This window comes from Elgaria multicarinata, chromosome 12, assembly GCF_023053635.1.
Source record: "Elgaria multicarinata webbii isolate HBS135686 ecotype San Diego chromosome 12, rElgMul1.1.pri, whole genome shotgun sequence".
Taxonomy (NCBI): domain Eukaryota; kingdom Metazoa; phylum Chordata; class Lepidosauria; order Squamata; family Anguidae; genus Elgaria; species Elgaria multicarinata.
In genome coordinates this window covers 6,943,309-6,959,811 of record NC_086182.1, presented here as the reverse complement: position 1 = coordinate 6,959,811, position 16,503 = coordinate 6,943,309, and the positions used below count along the sequence as shown (strand labels likewise).

Below are 16,503 nucleotides of genomic sequence, written 5' to 3'. Positions count from 1 at the left end.
CCTCCCTTCCCTCTGCAAACCTGGGCATTACCTGCATCACGGTGACGGCCCCATAAGTGACGGCTGACCAGTACAGCGTCCCCACCACGATGCTGGCAGCTGCAAAGGGGCTGACTTTGGAGAGTACCCGGTCCACTTGCTGCAGGAAATATACCAGGGGCCCTACAAAGGGGAGGTGATGAAATGTCAGAAGAAGACTCTGAGCGTCCAGCAGCTTGGCACTCAGCCACCTGCCACGATGCTGGCATTCAGAAGTATTCAAGCGAACACCCAGCCGCCGCGCAAGATGTCATGTCTAGTCCTGCTCCCCCTGGGATGGAAGAAGGCGTTTCAGGTGACCAGTCAGAATCAGACCCTGAAGTAGAGGAGTCAGTGCCAGAAACAGGCCAGCCTGCACCAGTATTTATTTATTTATTTATTACATTTTTATACCGCCCAATAGCCGAAGCTCTCTGGGTGGTTCACAAAAATTTAAAACTATAATAAAAAAAACAACCCACAGGTTAAAAACACAAATACAAAATACAGTATCAAAAGCACAACCAGGATAAAACCACGCAGCAAAACTCATATAAGATTAAAATACAGAGTTAGAACAGTAAAATTTAAGTTAAAATTAAGTGTTAAAATACTGAGAGAATAAAAAGGTCTTCAGCTGGCGACAAAAAGAATACAGTGTAGGCGCCAGGCGGACCTCTCTGGGGAGCTCGTTCCACAGCCGGGGTGCCACAGCGGAGAAAGCCCTCCTCCTAGTAGCCACCTGCCTCACTTCCTTTGGCAGGGGCTCGCAGAGAAGGGCCCCTGTAGATGATCTTAAGGTCTGGGCAGTACATATGGGAGGAGGCGTTCCTTCAAATAACCTGGCCCCAAACCGTTTAGGGCTTTGAATGTCAATACCAGCACTTTGAATCGGGCTCGGACCTGGAATGGCAGCCAATGAAGTTGTAAAAGGACTGGCATAATGTGATCTCGCCAGCCAGTCCCTGTTAATAGGCGGGCTGCCCTGTTTTGTACCATCTGAAGTTTCCGGACAGTTTTCAAAGGCAGCCCCATGTATAACGCATTGCAGTAATCCAAACGAGAGGTTATCAGAGCATGGATCACTGTAGCTAGGCTATCTCTGTCCAGATAAGGACGTAGTTGGTATATCAACCTAAGCTGATAAAAGGTGCTCTTTGCCACTGAGTTCACCTGTGCCTCCAGTGACAGTTCTGGATCCAAGAGCACCCCCAAACTATGGACCCGATCCTTTAGGGGGAGTGCAACCCTGTCCAGGACAGGGCAAACATCACCTCATCGGACAGTGGGGGAGAAAGCTCTAACGGGCTCTTCACCAGCTGGGAGTGAACCATCTCCAGAGCTTATCTCATCAAGGGAAACCGATCCTAGAGTACACCGCAGAATAAAACGGGTGGAGCTAAAGGAAGGCGTGAGAAAGTCCGCCCGTCTGGCGTCCCATTAGAAGCTGCCTCAGAACTAGTCTTTCTGAAGTTAACGGGTCTTGGGAAAGGGCTTTCCATTCTTCTTGAAAGGACAATTAACTCGCTTAGTTTGCATAGTTTTGCCTAGGGGAAAGTTCCAAGAGATTAGACTCTCTTCAGGTAGGAAGGGATGTTTATTGCTTGAATAAAGCATTGTGGATTACTTAGCAGGCCTCGTTATTGTCTCCCAAGAAGGCGGGAGGTTTTGAGAAACACGACACAAGATAAAGATGACGATTTTACTAGGGAATAAAGTCTCAAACTCTTTTACTTATGGAGACAGAAGGGATAACTCCGCCAGCAGCCTTCTACCCAGTTCTTCAGTATTCTTAACCCCGGTGCTGGGTTCCAGGATTCCTCACAATGAGTACGAAGGAGCTTTGTGCTGTTTTTTTTTTTAAGTTGTTAAAATGTAATTTCTTTTATTCAAACTGTTTAATTCATTAAAAGTGCAATCCTATGCATATTTAGGTTATTAAAAAGTATTACAACCCCCAGCGCTTATACAACACAATCATCCACCCTGTGAAAATCATGCTGCGTTCAAACAACGTGATAGCCTTAAACGGCTCGGGACCACAACACCTGATGGAACACCTTTCCTGACTTGAACCTACCCGTACACTGCATTTAACATCTAAGGCCCTCCTCCGGGTGTCGACTCCAACGGAAGCTCAGAGGATGGCAACAAGGGAGAGGGCCTTTTCAGTGGTGGCCCCCAATTATGGAACGAACTCCCCAATGACGCTTGCCTGGCGCTAACATTGTTATTTTTGGGGGGCAAGGTCAAGACTTTTCTCTTCTCCCAGGCATATGTTGAGCTTTCTAACTGACCCCAGAACAATGGGGTCAGATCAATGTATGTTTCCAAGCCCAATTCAAGGTGCTGGTTTTAACCTATAAAACCTTACACGGCTTGGGACCACAATACCTGACGGAACGCCTCTCCCGACATGAATATACCCGGTCACTACATTCAACATCTAAGGTCCTCCTCCGGGTGCCTACTCCGAGAGAGGCTCGGAGTGTGGCAACGAGGGACAGGGCCTTTTCAGTGGTGGCCCCCAGACTATGGAATGATCTCCCTGACGAGGCTCGCCTGGCACCAACACTGCTTTCTTTCCGGCGCCAGGTTACGACTTTGCTCTTCGCCCAGGCATATGGCGGCACATCTTAATCACCCACATGTTTAGTTTTTTTTAACTGTTTTTAATGCTTTATGTGTGTATGTTCTATGTTTTAGAATTTTAAATTTTGTATACTTGTCTTTATCTTAATTTTAGAATTTCTGTAAACCGCCCAGAGAGCCCTGGCTATGGGAGCAGCATATAAGTGCAATAAATAAATAAATAAATAAATATCCATTTTAAATGGATATTGTCTTTGTATATTATCTGTTTTATGTGCTTAAAATTTTGTATATCTGCTTTCTTAAATGTTCGAAGTTCTAATTTTTGTAAACTGCCCAGAGAGCTTTGGTTATGGGACAGTATATAAATGTAAATAATAATAATAACAACCCACGGTTCAACAAACCACACTGGGTGGGTCAGTGTGTTGTGTGAACCCAGCCAAACAGTTCCCCTATCCGCTCCTTTCTAGCAGCCAATTGCTGGTGGTGGTGGTGAAAAGAGAGAAAGATGGCACTGGTTGGTGGAGGCTTTTTTGGGGGTAGGGAGTGCAACGTGCTCAGGGACCATCATAGAAGTGGTTCCTCAAAACTACTTGTCTGGCTGCTAGACGTGGCTTTTGTTTCCCCCTCCTTTCTAGAATATGTGCACACATCTCTTCTAAAGTGAAGCTGGAAAATGCAAGGACATCCCCTGCCCGCCAGCCAAGCCTATCTTCCATTTTTTAAGAACAGCCTTCCTCCAAAGGCATTTTGCTACAACTATCCGCAGAAAAGGGCAACTCCAATGATCAAGGGAAGGTTACAGCAGCTGGGATTGTTCATCTTGGAAAAAAGGAGGCTAAGGGGGGATACAGTGTGTGTGTGTGTGTGTGTGTGTGTGTGTGTGTGTGTGTGTGTGTGTGATGTGCCTTCAAGTCAGCTTCGACTTATGGCAACCCTATGACTCCGTGACCTCCATTCACATCTGTTGTTAACCACCCCATTCACATCTTGTAACGTCATGTCCGTATCTTCCTTTACCCAGCATCAGTGTCTTCTCTAATGAGTCGTTTCTTCTCATTACATGTCCAAAGTATAACAGCCTCAGTTTCAACATTTTCGCTTCTAGTGAGAGTTCTGGCTTAATTTGTTCTAGAATCTGGTTATTTGTCTTTTTCACAGTCCACGCTATCCACAAAACTCTCCTCCGACACCGCATTTCAAATGAGTTGATCTTCCTCCTCTCCACTTTTTCATTGTCCAACTTTCACATCCACAAATGGAGGTCGGAAATACCATGGTCTGACTTTGGTTTCCCGTGTTATACCTTTACTTTTAAGAATTTCCCCCAAATCTCTCATAGCCACCCTTCCCAATCCTAACCCTCTTCTAATTTCTTGACTATTGTCTCCATTTTGTTTAATAACTATGCCAAGATATTGATAATCCTTGACTAGTTCGATTTCCTCATTATCAATTTTAAAATTACCGAAGTCCTCTGTTGCCACCACTTTAGTCTTCCTGATGTTCAAATGAAGTCCTGCTTTTGTATTTTTTGCCCTTAACCTTACTCACCATACGTTTCAAATCGTTGCTAGTTTCTGCTAATAATATGGTGTCGTCTGCATACCTTAAATTATTCAATCAATCAATCACTTTATTACGGTCCGAGACCAGCACAACATTAATCCAGCAACAGCAACCATACAAAGTAGTACAGATCCTTAGTTCCCATCTCCCAGAGATTTAACAGTCCTCTGAGGTTAATAGGTTATGATGTGTCCTCATAGCCAAGTGGCAGAATTTAGCAACCTTATAGGTAACTGAGGGGTTTCTATCGGCAAGGACCATGTACATTGATGGTGCTATATAAATAAATAAAAAATAATAATAATAAGGAGGAACTTGGTATAAAATTCATCGGTGTTACCTGGAAAGTCCTGTAGTAGAGGATGGATTAAGCCTGACCGGGCCTCTGAGTAGAACGAGCAGTGTAAAAGCACATGACAGGATGTCTCTATCTCACCTGAATCACATGGGCATAACCTTTGGGGGACTGGAATTCCTTGATATCTGCCTTCTGTGAACTTGGAAGGGAGAGCATTATAGCGAGCCCTAGTAAACGCCCACCTGTATTTATAATATGTAAGGGAGCTCAGATAGGCCGCAGGGCCCTGTATATCTTGAGGCCCTGTATATCTTGAGGAGAACGGTAAATATATGGGATTTGGCTTAGATCGTTCTGCAGTTCAATATCCCAGATACGCTGCTTAACAAGGTCTTTGGCTTTTTCTAAACCTATGTAGATGTTCTGTAGAGAGCCCATATGTGCATAATTTCTCTTTGATAATGTTCCACCATTTCATCTGATAATTGTCTTGTAAATACCTTAAATTATTTATAGTTCTCCCTCCGGTTTTAACCCCTCCTTCATCTTGACCTAAGCCCGCGTTCCGTATCTGTTCTGGGTATATATTGAACAAAAAGGGTGATAATATGCATCCCTGTCTCACGCTCTTGCCAATGTGAAACCATTTGGTTTCTCCATATTCTGTTCTTACTGTGGCCTCTTGCCCAGAGTATAAATCACACATCAGTACAATCAGACATGACAGATGTGTACAAAATTCTGCCTGGTGTGGAGAATGCGGATAGGGAGGCATTTTTCTCCCTTTCTCAAAATACTAGAACCCAATGGAGTCATCCCATGAAACTGATTGGGATGATCAAATAGCCAAAGTATGTGTCCATTTCAAGATGGCATCTATAATATGCCACCTGTTCAAATACTGGAAGCATTGTAAGGTCCTCGATCCATTGCATTATAGGATGTGAGTGTTTCTCCTTCCAGGGCTGTAATATCAGTCTTAGCTGTCAAAAGGATGCAGAGAATCCATTTACTGTGATCATTTTACCTGCTTCCATGAAACCAGTAGTTTAAAAGAGCATGTGAATCCGTGAAAAATTAAAGACTGCTCCAGTTCAAAATTTATCTGTGTAATAATCTCCTCCCAAAGAGAAACAACTACTGGGCATTGCCAAAACATATGTTTAAAAGAACCATTAGCTGTATTGCACCACCACCAATTAGCTGCATTAGACAATTCCTTATTAAAGAGACGTTGCCAAAGTTTTGGCTGTATAAGACGCAGCTGAAGATCCATAGACACAACAGGTAGACACCAAAGATTAGGCATTTTGTGGTGGTGCCCACAGCATGGTCTCAAATTCCCAAATGTGCCCATGGGTCCAAAAAGGCTGAGGAGCTAGCTGTAGGTGCAAAAATGTGTTCTTGAAACCGCGTCAAAAAAACTTGACACAATGGCGGTTCGTTAATTCAAGTTCATGACTGCATTCGGAGATGGGACCTTGGCAAGGCTGCTTCTGAAATAAGCTGTAGCCCTGGTGATGTGAGGGAGAGGCTCTCCTGAGGTCATGAGTAAGAGTCCAAAAAAATCCAAAAAATGTGATTAAGGTAAGGGATGTTAGGACTAGTAAGAGTTTGACATGGTTGACGAGGGAGATCTTTGGAGAACACGAAGCCGACCAAACATGATTACCTGAACTCTGTGACCCATGCCTGCCAGATAGGTAACTATAAGATCTGAATGATGACTGCTTTGCTGGTTGAGAGCAATAGAACTGTAACTAAGAAATATGCTAGTCACAAGTCCTGTTATGCTTCTAAGCATCCTAATTGCATCGTATGTAGTACAGCGTTTCGCCTGTTTCATCATTACAAAGTTTTGTTATTCTCCAATACTTTTTGAGCAATCAATATGTCTATTTTGTGGGGGCCCTTTGGGTGATTTGGCCTGAAGGGTGCTTCAGGGACCACGACCCATATCGATTAATTCTTGAAGCCCGGAACACTCAGCTGGGACTCAGACATCTGTTGCTGAGTGGGGTCTGTCCATTACAGCATCTGCTTTCTCTCTAGGTTGGGTAAGTTGCAGACACACCTGTCCAAGTAAGAGAAATGAGCTGGTCGGATGGAGCGGGGACAAGCTGAGACTTGGGCTGGATGGTGCATGGTGGATGGGGAAAAGGAGGCTAAGGGGTGACATGATAGAGGTGTACAAATGTATGCATGGTGTGGAGAATGTGGAGAGGGAGACATTTTTCTCCCTCTCTCAAAATACTAGAACCCCGTGGGGGTCATCCCATGAAGCTGATGGGTGGGAGATTCAGGACAAATAAAAGTACTTCTTCGCGCAGAGTTATATTATGGAACTCACTACCACAAGATGTAGTGATGGCCACCCATTTGGATGGCTTTAAAAGGGGGTTGGATAAATTCCTGGAGGAGAAGGCTATCAATGGCTACTAGCCCTGATGGTTATGTACTACCTCCAGTGTCTCAGGCAGTAAGCCTGTGTGCACCAGTTGCTGGGGAACATGGGTAGGAGGGTGCTGTTGCACTGTGTCCTGCTTGTGGGTCCCTGGTCAACAGGTGGTTGGCTACTATGTGAACAGAGTGCTGGACTAGATGGACCCTGGGTCTAATCCAGCATGGCACGTCTTATGTTCTTATGATGGGCCCAGAGGCAAAAGTAGGAGCGGCAGAGCCAGCAGAGGACAGGATTCTTAACTTTGATGGCACCCATTTTCGGAATGCAATTAGATCTGCGTGAAACTAGGCCAAAGGCTGCATGTGTTCTTGGGTAGGCAACCCTATGCCGGAGGAAAGGCGAGTGACAGACCACTCTGCTTTTGCTGCCTCGCAGGAAAGTCGTGTTTTCTCTGCTGACGAAGAGACTGCCACCGTTCTATTCATGCTCCCCGCCTGTCAGGACCAGCCTGGACTCAGAGCCCAATGAGAGCTCACCCAGAGGCTACTACCCTGGAAAACAAACAACTCCTGACTGGGAATACACCCCAGCTCCCAGCCCCTTAGCATCACCCTGAAGATCCTGGGAACACAGATAGTGGCAAGTTGGACCTGAATCAAGAGGCAGAATCAAGAATGGACGCAAACTCTGAACAGGCCCTGCTGATGCTCCAGGAAGGCCTGGGGCAGCAATAAAGCCCAGCTCAGTGGCTGCCGGGCGGTTGCTGGTGCAACATCTCCTCATGCCCAGCTCTGTGGGACTCCTTGGCTGGACAGCTCCCCAACCTCACTAGTATGACTGGGAACCTACCTTCACCATTCAGGCTGTGTGGAAACGGGGTCCCATCAGGGCAGCTGTATACTCACCTAGTTTGGGGAAGACGATGTGATACTCCGTGCCGCATTGCGGGCAGCTCACACTGCCTGTGCTGTTGCCTTTCTGCTTCTCATCCAGCCACCGCTGGAGGCAGGCCTGGTGGATCCATTTGGTGGAACCTTTGCAACGGCACGGGCAGACCCACTCGGCTGAACGGTCGTCGCCCTCGGTGGCAAAGCAGACCCAGCAATGCCTGGGAGTGAGAGACCAGAGGGAGGGAAAGGGTGAGCCTGAGCATAAAGAACAACTTTTAAGAGGAGCAAATCTTTTCCACGGCTTTACGGTGCATCTAAGCTGTGATCACAAGGAGCCTTCCAAGCAAAGCAAGGGGAAAGGTTTATGCCTCCCTGAATATAAAGGTATTTATTTTTATTTATTACATTTCTGTTTTGCCCGATAGCCCGATCTCTGGCCAGTTGACAAAAACTAACACCATAAAATACAACATGATCAATATTAGACAGACAGACAGACATGTGAACAGCTAGCTAGCTAGCTAGACTACCTCTTGTCCAAGACCAAAGGAAGATCAATGTAAAATAGTGGGTGGGGCATCAGCAGACGGTATGAGCGTACGCCGTGTTATAGTTTTACGGCTCTGACAGGAAGATTGCAGGAAGGGAAAAGACCCTGCAAAAGGCTGGGAATTCCCTAAAGCCCAGTATAACTGAAAATATGTGGTATTATATTATGGTTTTATACTGTTGTTTTATACTTTGAATGATTTTAATTTTTGTGAACCGCCCAGAGAGCTCCGGCTATTGGGCGGTATAGAAATGTAATAAATAAATAAATAAATAAAAAATATGTGCTGCTTTTTATGTTGTTAAAGTTAAGTATATCTTGGCCTTGAAATCAGCCGGATGGGAGCCCGCGGTCCCCACTGGTATCCAGCCACACTATCCTCTTGGATGAGCTGCCTGGGACACAGGACTTGGAGGCCCTTGTTTGCAGTTGTTCCTATCTATCAACTCAAACTCAATCACTGCTTTTAAAACTCAGCTAAAAACTTTTCTTTTCCCTACAGCCTTCAAATATTGAGTCTGTTCTGACTCTATACTGTTTAGCTTCACCCTACCCGGTGCCTGTTTACACTTCCCTGTGCCTGTTCGCATTCTCCTTCCCTCTTTATTGTTTACTACAACTTATTAGATTGTAAGCCTATGCGGCAGGGTCCTACTATTTACTGTGTTATCTGTACAGCACCATGTACATTGATGGTGCTATATAAATAAATAAATAAATAAATAAATAAATAAAAATAATAATAATAATAATAATAATAATAATAATAATAATAATATCCTAGAAGATAGGGAGCTGGGAGACCTACTGCTCTGACCCAACCTTCCCCCAACCTGGTGCCCTCAGAAGAATGACACATCTGGAAGGCACCACGTTGGGGAAGGATGCCGCAGGCCAACAACCTGGAACTTAAGACACAACTGAAGCCCTTGGTTGGAGATCACCCAAGTTGAGACGTTCAACCTATTCTGGACAGGGTTGCACCCCCAACCCCACTAGATTTGCAGCTTGGGAGTGTTTCTGGATCCAGCCTGTCAGGATCAGGCTTGTTCTCCCTAGTGTGGGGGACTGGGTTTCAGAACCTGAATTGGACACAGAGGCTGAAGGAGAAAAAGCAGACGTACACCAGTCTAGACAGGAAGCGGGGCAGAAAATTCTCCAAGACTCTTCAGGAGTCAAAGAGGAATCTTCCCAGGAGCTTATCAGACAGGAGGCCTAGGCTCACAGATCATTCTCCCCCTCCCCTCTAGGAACTCAAGTCTCTGTCAGAGGGGGAGGGAGCATCAGAATCGACAAATCCCAGAGTCTGTCACAGGGACAAGCGAGTGGCGTTCTGAAGAGGTGGGAGGCGGTCCGTTAGGCTGACCCCTGGGCAGGGGCTTCATCTTAAGGACCCTCCCTGAAGGAGGGATTTTGTGGTGGGGGGGGGGAGCCTGTTGGGCACTGCAGGAAACGATCCAGTCAGTTAATAGGCAACTGCCTTGCTTTGTCAGGCTAATTAGAGGATCACTCCTAGCATTCACACTCCGTTGAGATATGAAGAGACGCCTGTTTATTGAATGAAGCTTTGTGGATTGCACAGCAGACCTCTTTATTGTCTCACATCTCGGCAGGAAGGCTTGGAGTCACAACACTGCCCTGTTTTGGGAGGCTCAGAATCTCACATATTAAGGAGATAACATATGTGAAGCACTTTGAACACTCAAAATACATGATAAATAATAATAATAAACACATTAGCTCTGGAAAGCCCATTTATTGGTACTGGATCCCAGAGCAGGTAAAGAGACATAGGTGCCTGAGGGGTAGGTGCAGTTCAAATATAACACAGGCACACCCAGCGTGTCTCAGTTGCACCATAGTTTCAAAACTGTTTAAAGCGCTTTACATACCTTACCTCAACAGTGTTCACAATGACTCTGTCAAGTAGGTCAGTTTTATTTTCCCCATATTGCAGATGGAAGACTGAGGCAGAGAAAGAGAGAGAAAGGAAACAGGTAGGCTAAGGCCACCGTAGGAGTAGGTGACATTTGAATCAGGGACGTCCCCATTTCACAGCTCTGTCATCAAAGCCGCTGCACTACAGGATCTCACACAACAGGGACTAGTCTCTCACAGGCCATTAACAATGCAATCTTAAACATTTCTACTCAGAAGCCACCCAGAGAGCTTCGGCTATTGGGCGGTATAAAAATGCAATCAATCAATAAATAAGAAGTTCCATCATTGGGACTTGCTCCCAGCTAAACATATATAGCAGCCCAGTTTATAAGGCTGAACCCTAAGAGACCAGGATAGAGCTCTTCCTAAATGAAAAATACACATTTCTTCTTGAAGGAGAAAATGGTATGCACACTTCAAAAGACTTCAGGCCTCTTTTAAGCACGTGGTGTGATGCTTATGGAATTCTCTTCGCCTGGTGCCTATGCTAATATCTTTTCAGCACCAGATAAGGACCTTTAAAAACAACAAGCTTTTAACATCTGGCAAAAGGTATAGGGTAATGTAGGAGTGAAAGTAAGGGAAACTGTCTCAACAACTCTCAGGGAGAAATTGTTACACAGATGGTATATCGGGCCGGTAACTTTGGCAAAAATAGCCAACATAAACAATGCAAAACGTTGGATAAACTGCAACCAGCAAGGGTTATGTATTCATATGTGGTTGGCATGTCCTACTGTGTCACAGTTTGGGTACTGGTTCCCGTCTATTCAGCACTGGTTAGGCCTCATCTTGAGTACCGTGTCCAGTTCTGGGCACCACACTTCAAGAAGGAGGCAGACAAGCTGGAGCGTGTTCAGAGGAGGGCAACGAGGATGATCAGGGGTCCGGAAACAAAGCCCCTGAGAAGAGACTGAAAGAACTGGGCATGTTTAGCCTGGAGAAGAGAAGATTGAGGGGAGACAGGATTATTATTATTATTATTTATTTATTGCATTTTTATACTGCCCAACAGCCGGAGCTCCCTGGGCGGTTCACAAAAACTAAAACAATTCAAAGTATAAAACAAACAGTATAAAAACATGATATAAATGGATTAAAACATACCATACATGATTAAAACATCCTGAAAACTTTCTAAAATTTCACTGGATAGGCCTGCTGGAATAGATCAGTCTTTATTGCTTTTTTAAATTCTAAAAGACTGTCAAGTTGACGAATCTCCTCCAGCAGGCCATTCCACAGTCTGGGAGCAGCGGAAGAAAAGGTCCTCTGGGTAACAGTTGTTAATCTAGTTTTTGCTAGCTGAAGTGGATTCTTCCCAGAGGACCTGAGTGTGCGGGGCGGATTGAACGGGAGAAGGCGATCCCACAGGTAGCCTGGACCCAAGCCATGTAGGGCTTTAAAGGTAATAACCAACACTTTTTACTTTGCCCGGAAACTAATCGCCAGCCAGTGAAGAGATTTTAAAACTGGAGTAATGTGGTTACCCTTAGGTGTACCAGTGACCAGCCTGGCTGCGATATTTTGGACTAATTGAAGTTTCCGGACTAGGCACAGAGGTAGCCCCATGTACAGCACATTACAGAAGTCAAGCCTTGAGGTTACCAGCGCGTGCACTACCGTCTTTAGGTCTTCTGACTCTAGGAAGGGGCGCAGCTGGCGTATCAGACGAAGCTGATAGTAGGCACTCCTGGCTGTTGCATCTATCTGGTCTGTCATTTGGAACGACGGATCCAGGAGCTGCGAACACAGTCTTTCAGGGGGAGTGTAGCCCCTTCCAGAACTGGTTGACACACCTCCAAACCTAGGTCAGAGCCCTTGACAGCGAGCACCTGCGTCTTATCTGGATTCAGCTTCAGTTTGTTTTTCCTCCTCCAGCCCATTACCGCCTCCAAGCATTCATTCAGAGACGCACTATCCTTAGCTGACGCTGTTGTCGAAGGCATAGAGAAATATATTTGGGTGTCATCAGCATACTAATAGCACCCTGCCCCATGCCTCCGGATGATCTCTCCCAGCGGTTTCATGTAAATATTAAATAGCATTGGGGAAAGGATGGCACCTTGTGGTACGCCACACAGCAGCTCCTTCTTTGAGGAACAGCTATCCCTAAGCATCACCATCTGGAACCTGCCCGAGAGGTAGGACCGGAACCACCGGAGCACAGTGCCCCCGATTCCAGGATAGCACTCTTCACATACTTGAAAGGTTGTCACACAGAGGGGAGCCAGGATCCTCCCGGAGTGCAGGACTTGGAATAAGGGGCTCAAGTTACAGGGAGCCATATTCCAGCTGGACATCAGGAAAAACTTCCTGACTGTTAGAGTAGTATGACAATGGGACCAATTCTCTAGGGAAGGCGTGGGCTCTCCCACACTAGAGGCCTTCAAGAGGCAGCTGGACAACCATCTGTCAGGTACGCTTTGAGGTAGATTCCTGCATTGAGCAGGGGGTTGGACTCGATGGCCTTATTGGTCCCCTCCAAGTCAAGTATTCTATGACCTTATTTTCAGAAATGGCAAATATTACACATCAAACCATATATATATGACACCAGTGATTGCCTTATTAACAATATGGGAAGAAGAAAATGCAAAAGTGACATCGAAGGACTTGATGGAGTTCATGCTGATGGCTGCCTGGAGACTCTTAGCGAAAAGTTAGAAAACCGCAGCGCTTCTAACACTGGAATCCTGGTATACAGAATTATGGCAAATAGCCATGGCAGAAAAATGCACATAGCAACTAAAATTAGCTAAAGTCAAAACATCTGACTTTTATAAAACACGACAGGATTTTATTCTATATGCTGAACAGGGTCATGCACAGCAGTATATGTCAAAGCCTTTCCTCAGATTATGGAAGAGAGATCATGGTGCTATATAAATAAATAATAAATATAGGATTATGGTTATATTTGTGTGAACCATTCCTAACCATAGTGGCTGCATAACCACAGTTTAAACACACTCATTAACCATTTGCTGTTAAAGAGTTAGCAGCCTAACCATGGTTCAGCATGTTTTACAAAGAAAACTTTTAAACAGCCCATGGATTTCATGTACGGCTTGATATGTAAAGTAAAGTGAAAAATTATTATTATTATTTATTTATTTATTTATATAGCACCATCAATGTACACGGTGCTGTACAGAGTAAAACAATAAATAGCAAGACCCTGCCGCATAGGCTTACATTCTAATAAAATCATAATAAAACAATAAGGAGGGGAAGAGAATGCAAACAGGCACAGGGTAGGGTAAACAGGCACTGGGTAGGGTAAAACTAACAGTATAAAGTCATATGAATAGAGATTAAATGTCAATAATTTGATTTAATTTCAATGTATTTCCTTTTATTTATTTATTTTCATTTCATTCTTCATTTTTTCTCCCCCCCCCTTCTCTGGTGGCTTTGTTTTGGAAACTAATAAAAACTTTAAAAAATATATCTTAAGGGATTTTGTATTCAATTGCTTTGCTGCTGTTACTTTGTGCTACTGTGCTTTTTTTTTTAATTGACTGTTTATTGCACATCCTTTTATTGACTGGATTTCATGTACTTCCTTGTAAACCACCTGATTTTATAATTATTTATTTATTACATTTCTATACCGCCCAATAGCTGGAGCTCTCTGGGCGGTTCACAAAAAATCTATTGAAGGGCAGCGTAAGCATTTATAAAACAAGTAAATAAATAAAGCAACACATTCAAATTAGTGAGAGCAGATCATTTTGAAGAGAGTTGGAAACAGATTACAGAGAGGGGGGGGTTCACTTCCTATGATGCACATGCATGTAGATTGTGTTCCCAGTGCCATCTCTGTTCAAAAGGGTTCTGCAGGGTTTGGATTTTAAACCTACCAAACCTGTTTGACCAAAGCCAAAAGTAAGAATAGTGAATTACACAACGACCTATCTTTCAAGGTGCCTTTAACTCTCTGAGAATTAAGGGGAGCAGGAAAAGAAGCTGCGATTTGTCTCCAACTTGATCTCTACAAAGCACATAAAATATGGAATTCCCTGCCACAAGATGTAGTGATGGCCACCCATTTGGATCCAGACTTGCAGCAAAGAGCCAGAACTCTTTGATTAGAGGCAGTTCAGCAGAACGCTCAAAAAGGAAAAAGGCTCCAGAAAATATTTAAAATTTAAGAATAAGGTTTTCAGAGTCAGCGCCTGAAGGATTATTTTTAAACTGAAACGTCGAGCATTCTGGACACAGGCAAGAATTATTAAAGATTTTAATCACTTTTATCGGCATCAGAGCTAGTCTCTCAATCCGCGCCCACCCATTTGGATGGCCTTAAAAGGGGCTTCGATAAATTCCTGGAAGAGAAGGTTATCAGGGGCTCTAGCCCTGATGGCTATATGCTACCTCCAGTATCAGAGGCAGTAAGCCTATGTACACCAGTTGCTGGGGAACATGGGCAGGAGGGCACTATTGCGCTTATGTCCTAGTCGTGGGTTGGGCAGCTGGTTGGCTACTGTGTGAACAGAACACCGGACTAGATGGACGCATCGTCTGGTCCAGCAGGATTTATTTTATTTTATTTGCTCTTATGTTGTAGTCTTCAGAGAGCACTTTCTAAAAAAAAAAACCCAGACAGAAAGGCGCAAGCTCTTCGAGGCCCCTTGAAACCGAAACCGGCCGAGCCATTCCTGCACTCATCAGCATACACCGCGGGCGGGCGAGACCACATTCACACATGCACGGAGCAACCTGGTCGACCCCGCTCCGGAGACCCCGCCACCCCACCCACCCTGCGAAGTCTGTACCTCTCCGATGTCTCTCCGGCCGCCGCCGCTTCTGCCATCGCCCCGTCCAACGATCTCTGCGCGAGAACCACCGCTGAAGATTCGGCCCCCTGGAGAACTCGCGTTAGCAAGCCCGGAGGCGTCCCGCGGGTTCCATAGCTACGTGGGAACGCGCCACGCGCGCCGCAGGATGATCCGGGAGAGCGCTGCGCAGGAAGGTCGCTCGGCTCACCCGAGGCACGATCCGGCCTCCGCGGCTGCCCCTCTGCTTCCGGGTCCTCCTCTTAAAGTCACGCCGCCTCCCTCTGCCTCGGGAGCGGCAACCCGTAGGCCTCCTGCTCCTGCAGCCAAGGCGCTCCGGCGCTCCCCGGTGCCTCTATCAGCGGCAAACGGATGAACACGTAGGTGAAGTCCTACTTAGAGTTAGGGTTGCCATATTCTGAATCCACAAAACCGGGACAATATTTTTTTTGGGGGGGGGGGGAGGATTTTTTTTAAAAAAAACAGCAATATGTAAAGGTCTAGGGAAAGAAAGAAAGCCATCTAAGCTTTAGTTATCTAACACTGCAATCCTATGTGTGTCTACTCAGAAACAAATCCTATTAAGTTATATAGAACTTATTCCCAGGTAAGTATGCATAGGATTGCAGCCTAAAGCACTTAAGCACCTGCAAATAAATAATAGGCAAAGAACAATTTAAGCAAACAAACAGGAAAAAAATGACACTAAATTACATTTCTCCACTAGTTCTCAAAAGCTAGAGGAGACTTCAGTATGGAGACTAAGGCCATAGCTAGACCTAAGGTTTATCCCTGGATCGTCCAGGGGTCAGACCTGTTCATCTAGGTGACACACAGGGGATCCAGTGCTCAGGCAGGGGCGAACCCTGGATGATCCCAGGATAAACCTTAGGTCTAGCTGTGGCCTTACACTCCACTGAGCAGGTTCAAGGCACCATTTCCGAGGTTGGAATTTCTCTGGCTGGCTGGAACAGGAATCCAGGATTCTTGACTGACTAGCCGGGACATTTTGGAAATGCTTGGAAACCGGGACATTCGTATGGCAACCCTACTTAAAGTAGACCCACTGAAATCTACTTCAGTTAGCGGACCCATTGGAATTAAAGACTTAAGGCCCCTTCATTTCCACGGGTCGACTCTTAAGTGGGGCTTTACATGGGATTTTACCCCGCGTGCCCGCTGCCCCAGAATTACATCACCGTGCAAGGGCCAACTGCACCTGCCGAAATGCTGCCTGTAACCACCCAGACAGGCGAAAAGTTTGGGGGGGGGCACAAATGAAGAAGAGGAGGCAGTTCATTTGGTTTACAGGCCTTTTAAAGGCAAAATTGTAAACTGATTTTTGTTTGTAAAAAAAAAATGTAGGGCGGCAGAGGAAATTGGAGGCAGCCCCCCCTCCACCCCCCACTACAGGCCTGTTTCTCATTGTCAACGGGTTCTTGCACCTGGCTTGACAG

The 16,503-nt window shown here is 45.4% G+C and overlaps 1 protein-coding gene across 2 annotated transcripts in view; it reads right to left on the bottom strand.

Moving 5' to 3' along the window:
• The window catches only part of LOC134407306 (E3 ubiquitin-protein ligase MARCHF5-like), a 40,206-nt gene extending 24,913 nt beyond the window's left edge, over nucleotides 1-15,293 (bottom strand). For both annotated transcript variants that reach the window (XM_063139019.1, XM_063139018.1), the window contains exons 1-3: nucleotides 15,047-15,293; nucleotides 7,790-7,992; nucleotides 32-162 (exon numbers count right to left, since the gene is read on the bottom strand). In XM_063139019.1, coding sequence (XP_062995089.1) covers nucleotides 32-162; nucleotides 7,790-7,992; nucleotides 15,047-15,084 — 372 coding nt within the window. In that variant the 5' untranslated portion in view covers nucleotides 15,085-15,293. The remainder of the gene's footprint in view (nucleotides 1-31; nucleotides 163-7,789; nucleotides 7,993-15,046) is intronic.
• Nucleotides 15,294-16,503: the final 1,210 nt, after the last annotated feature.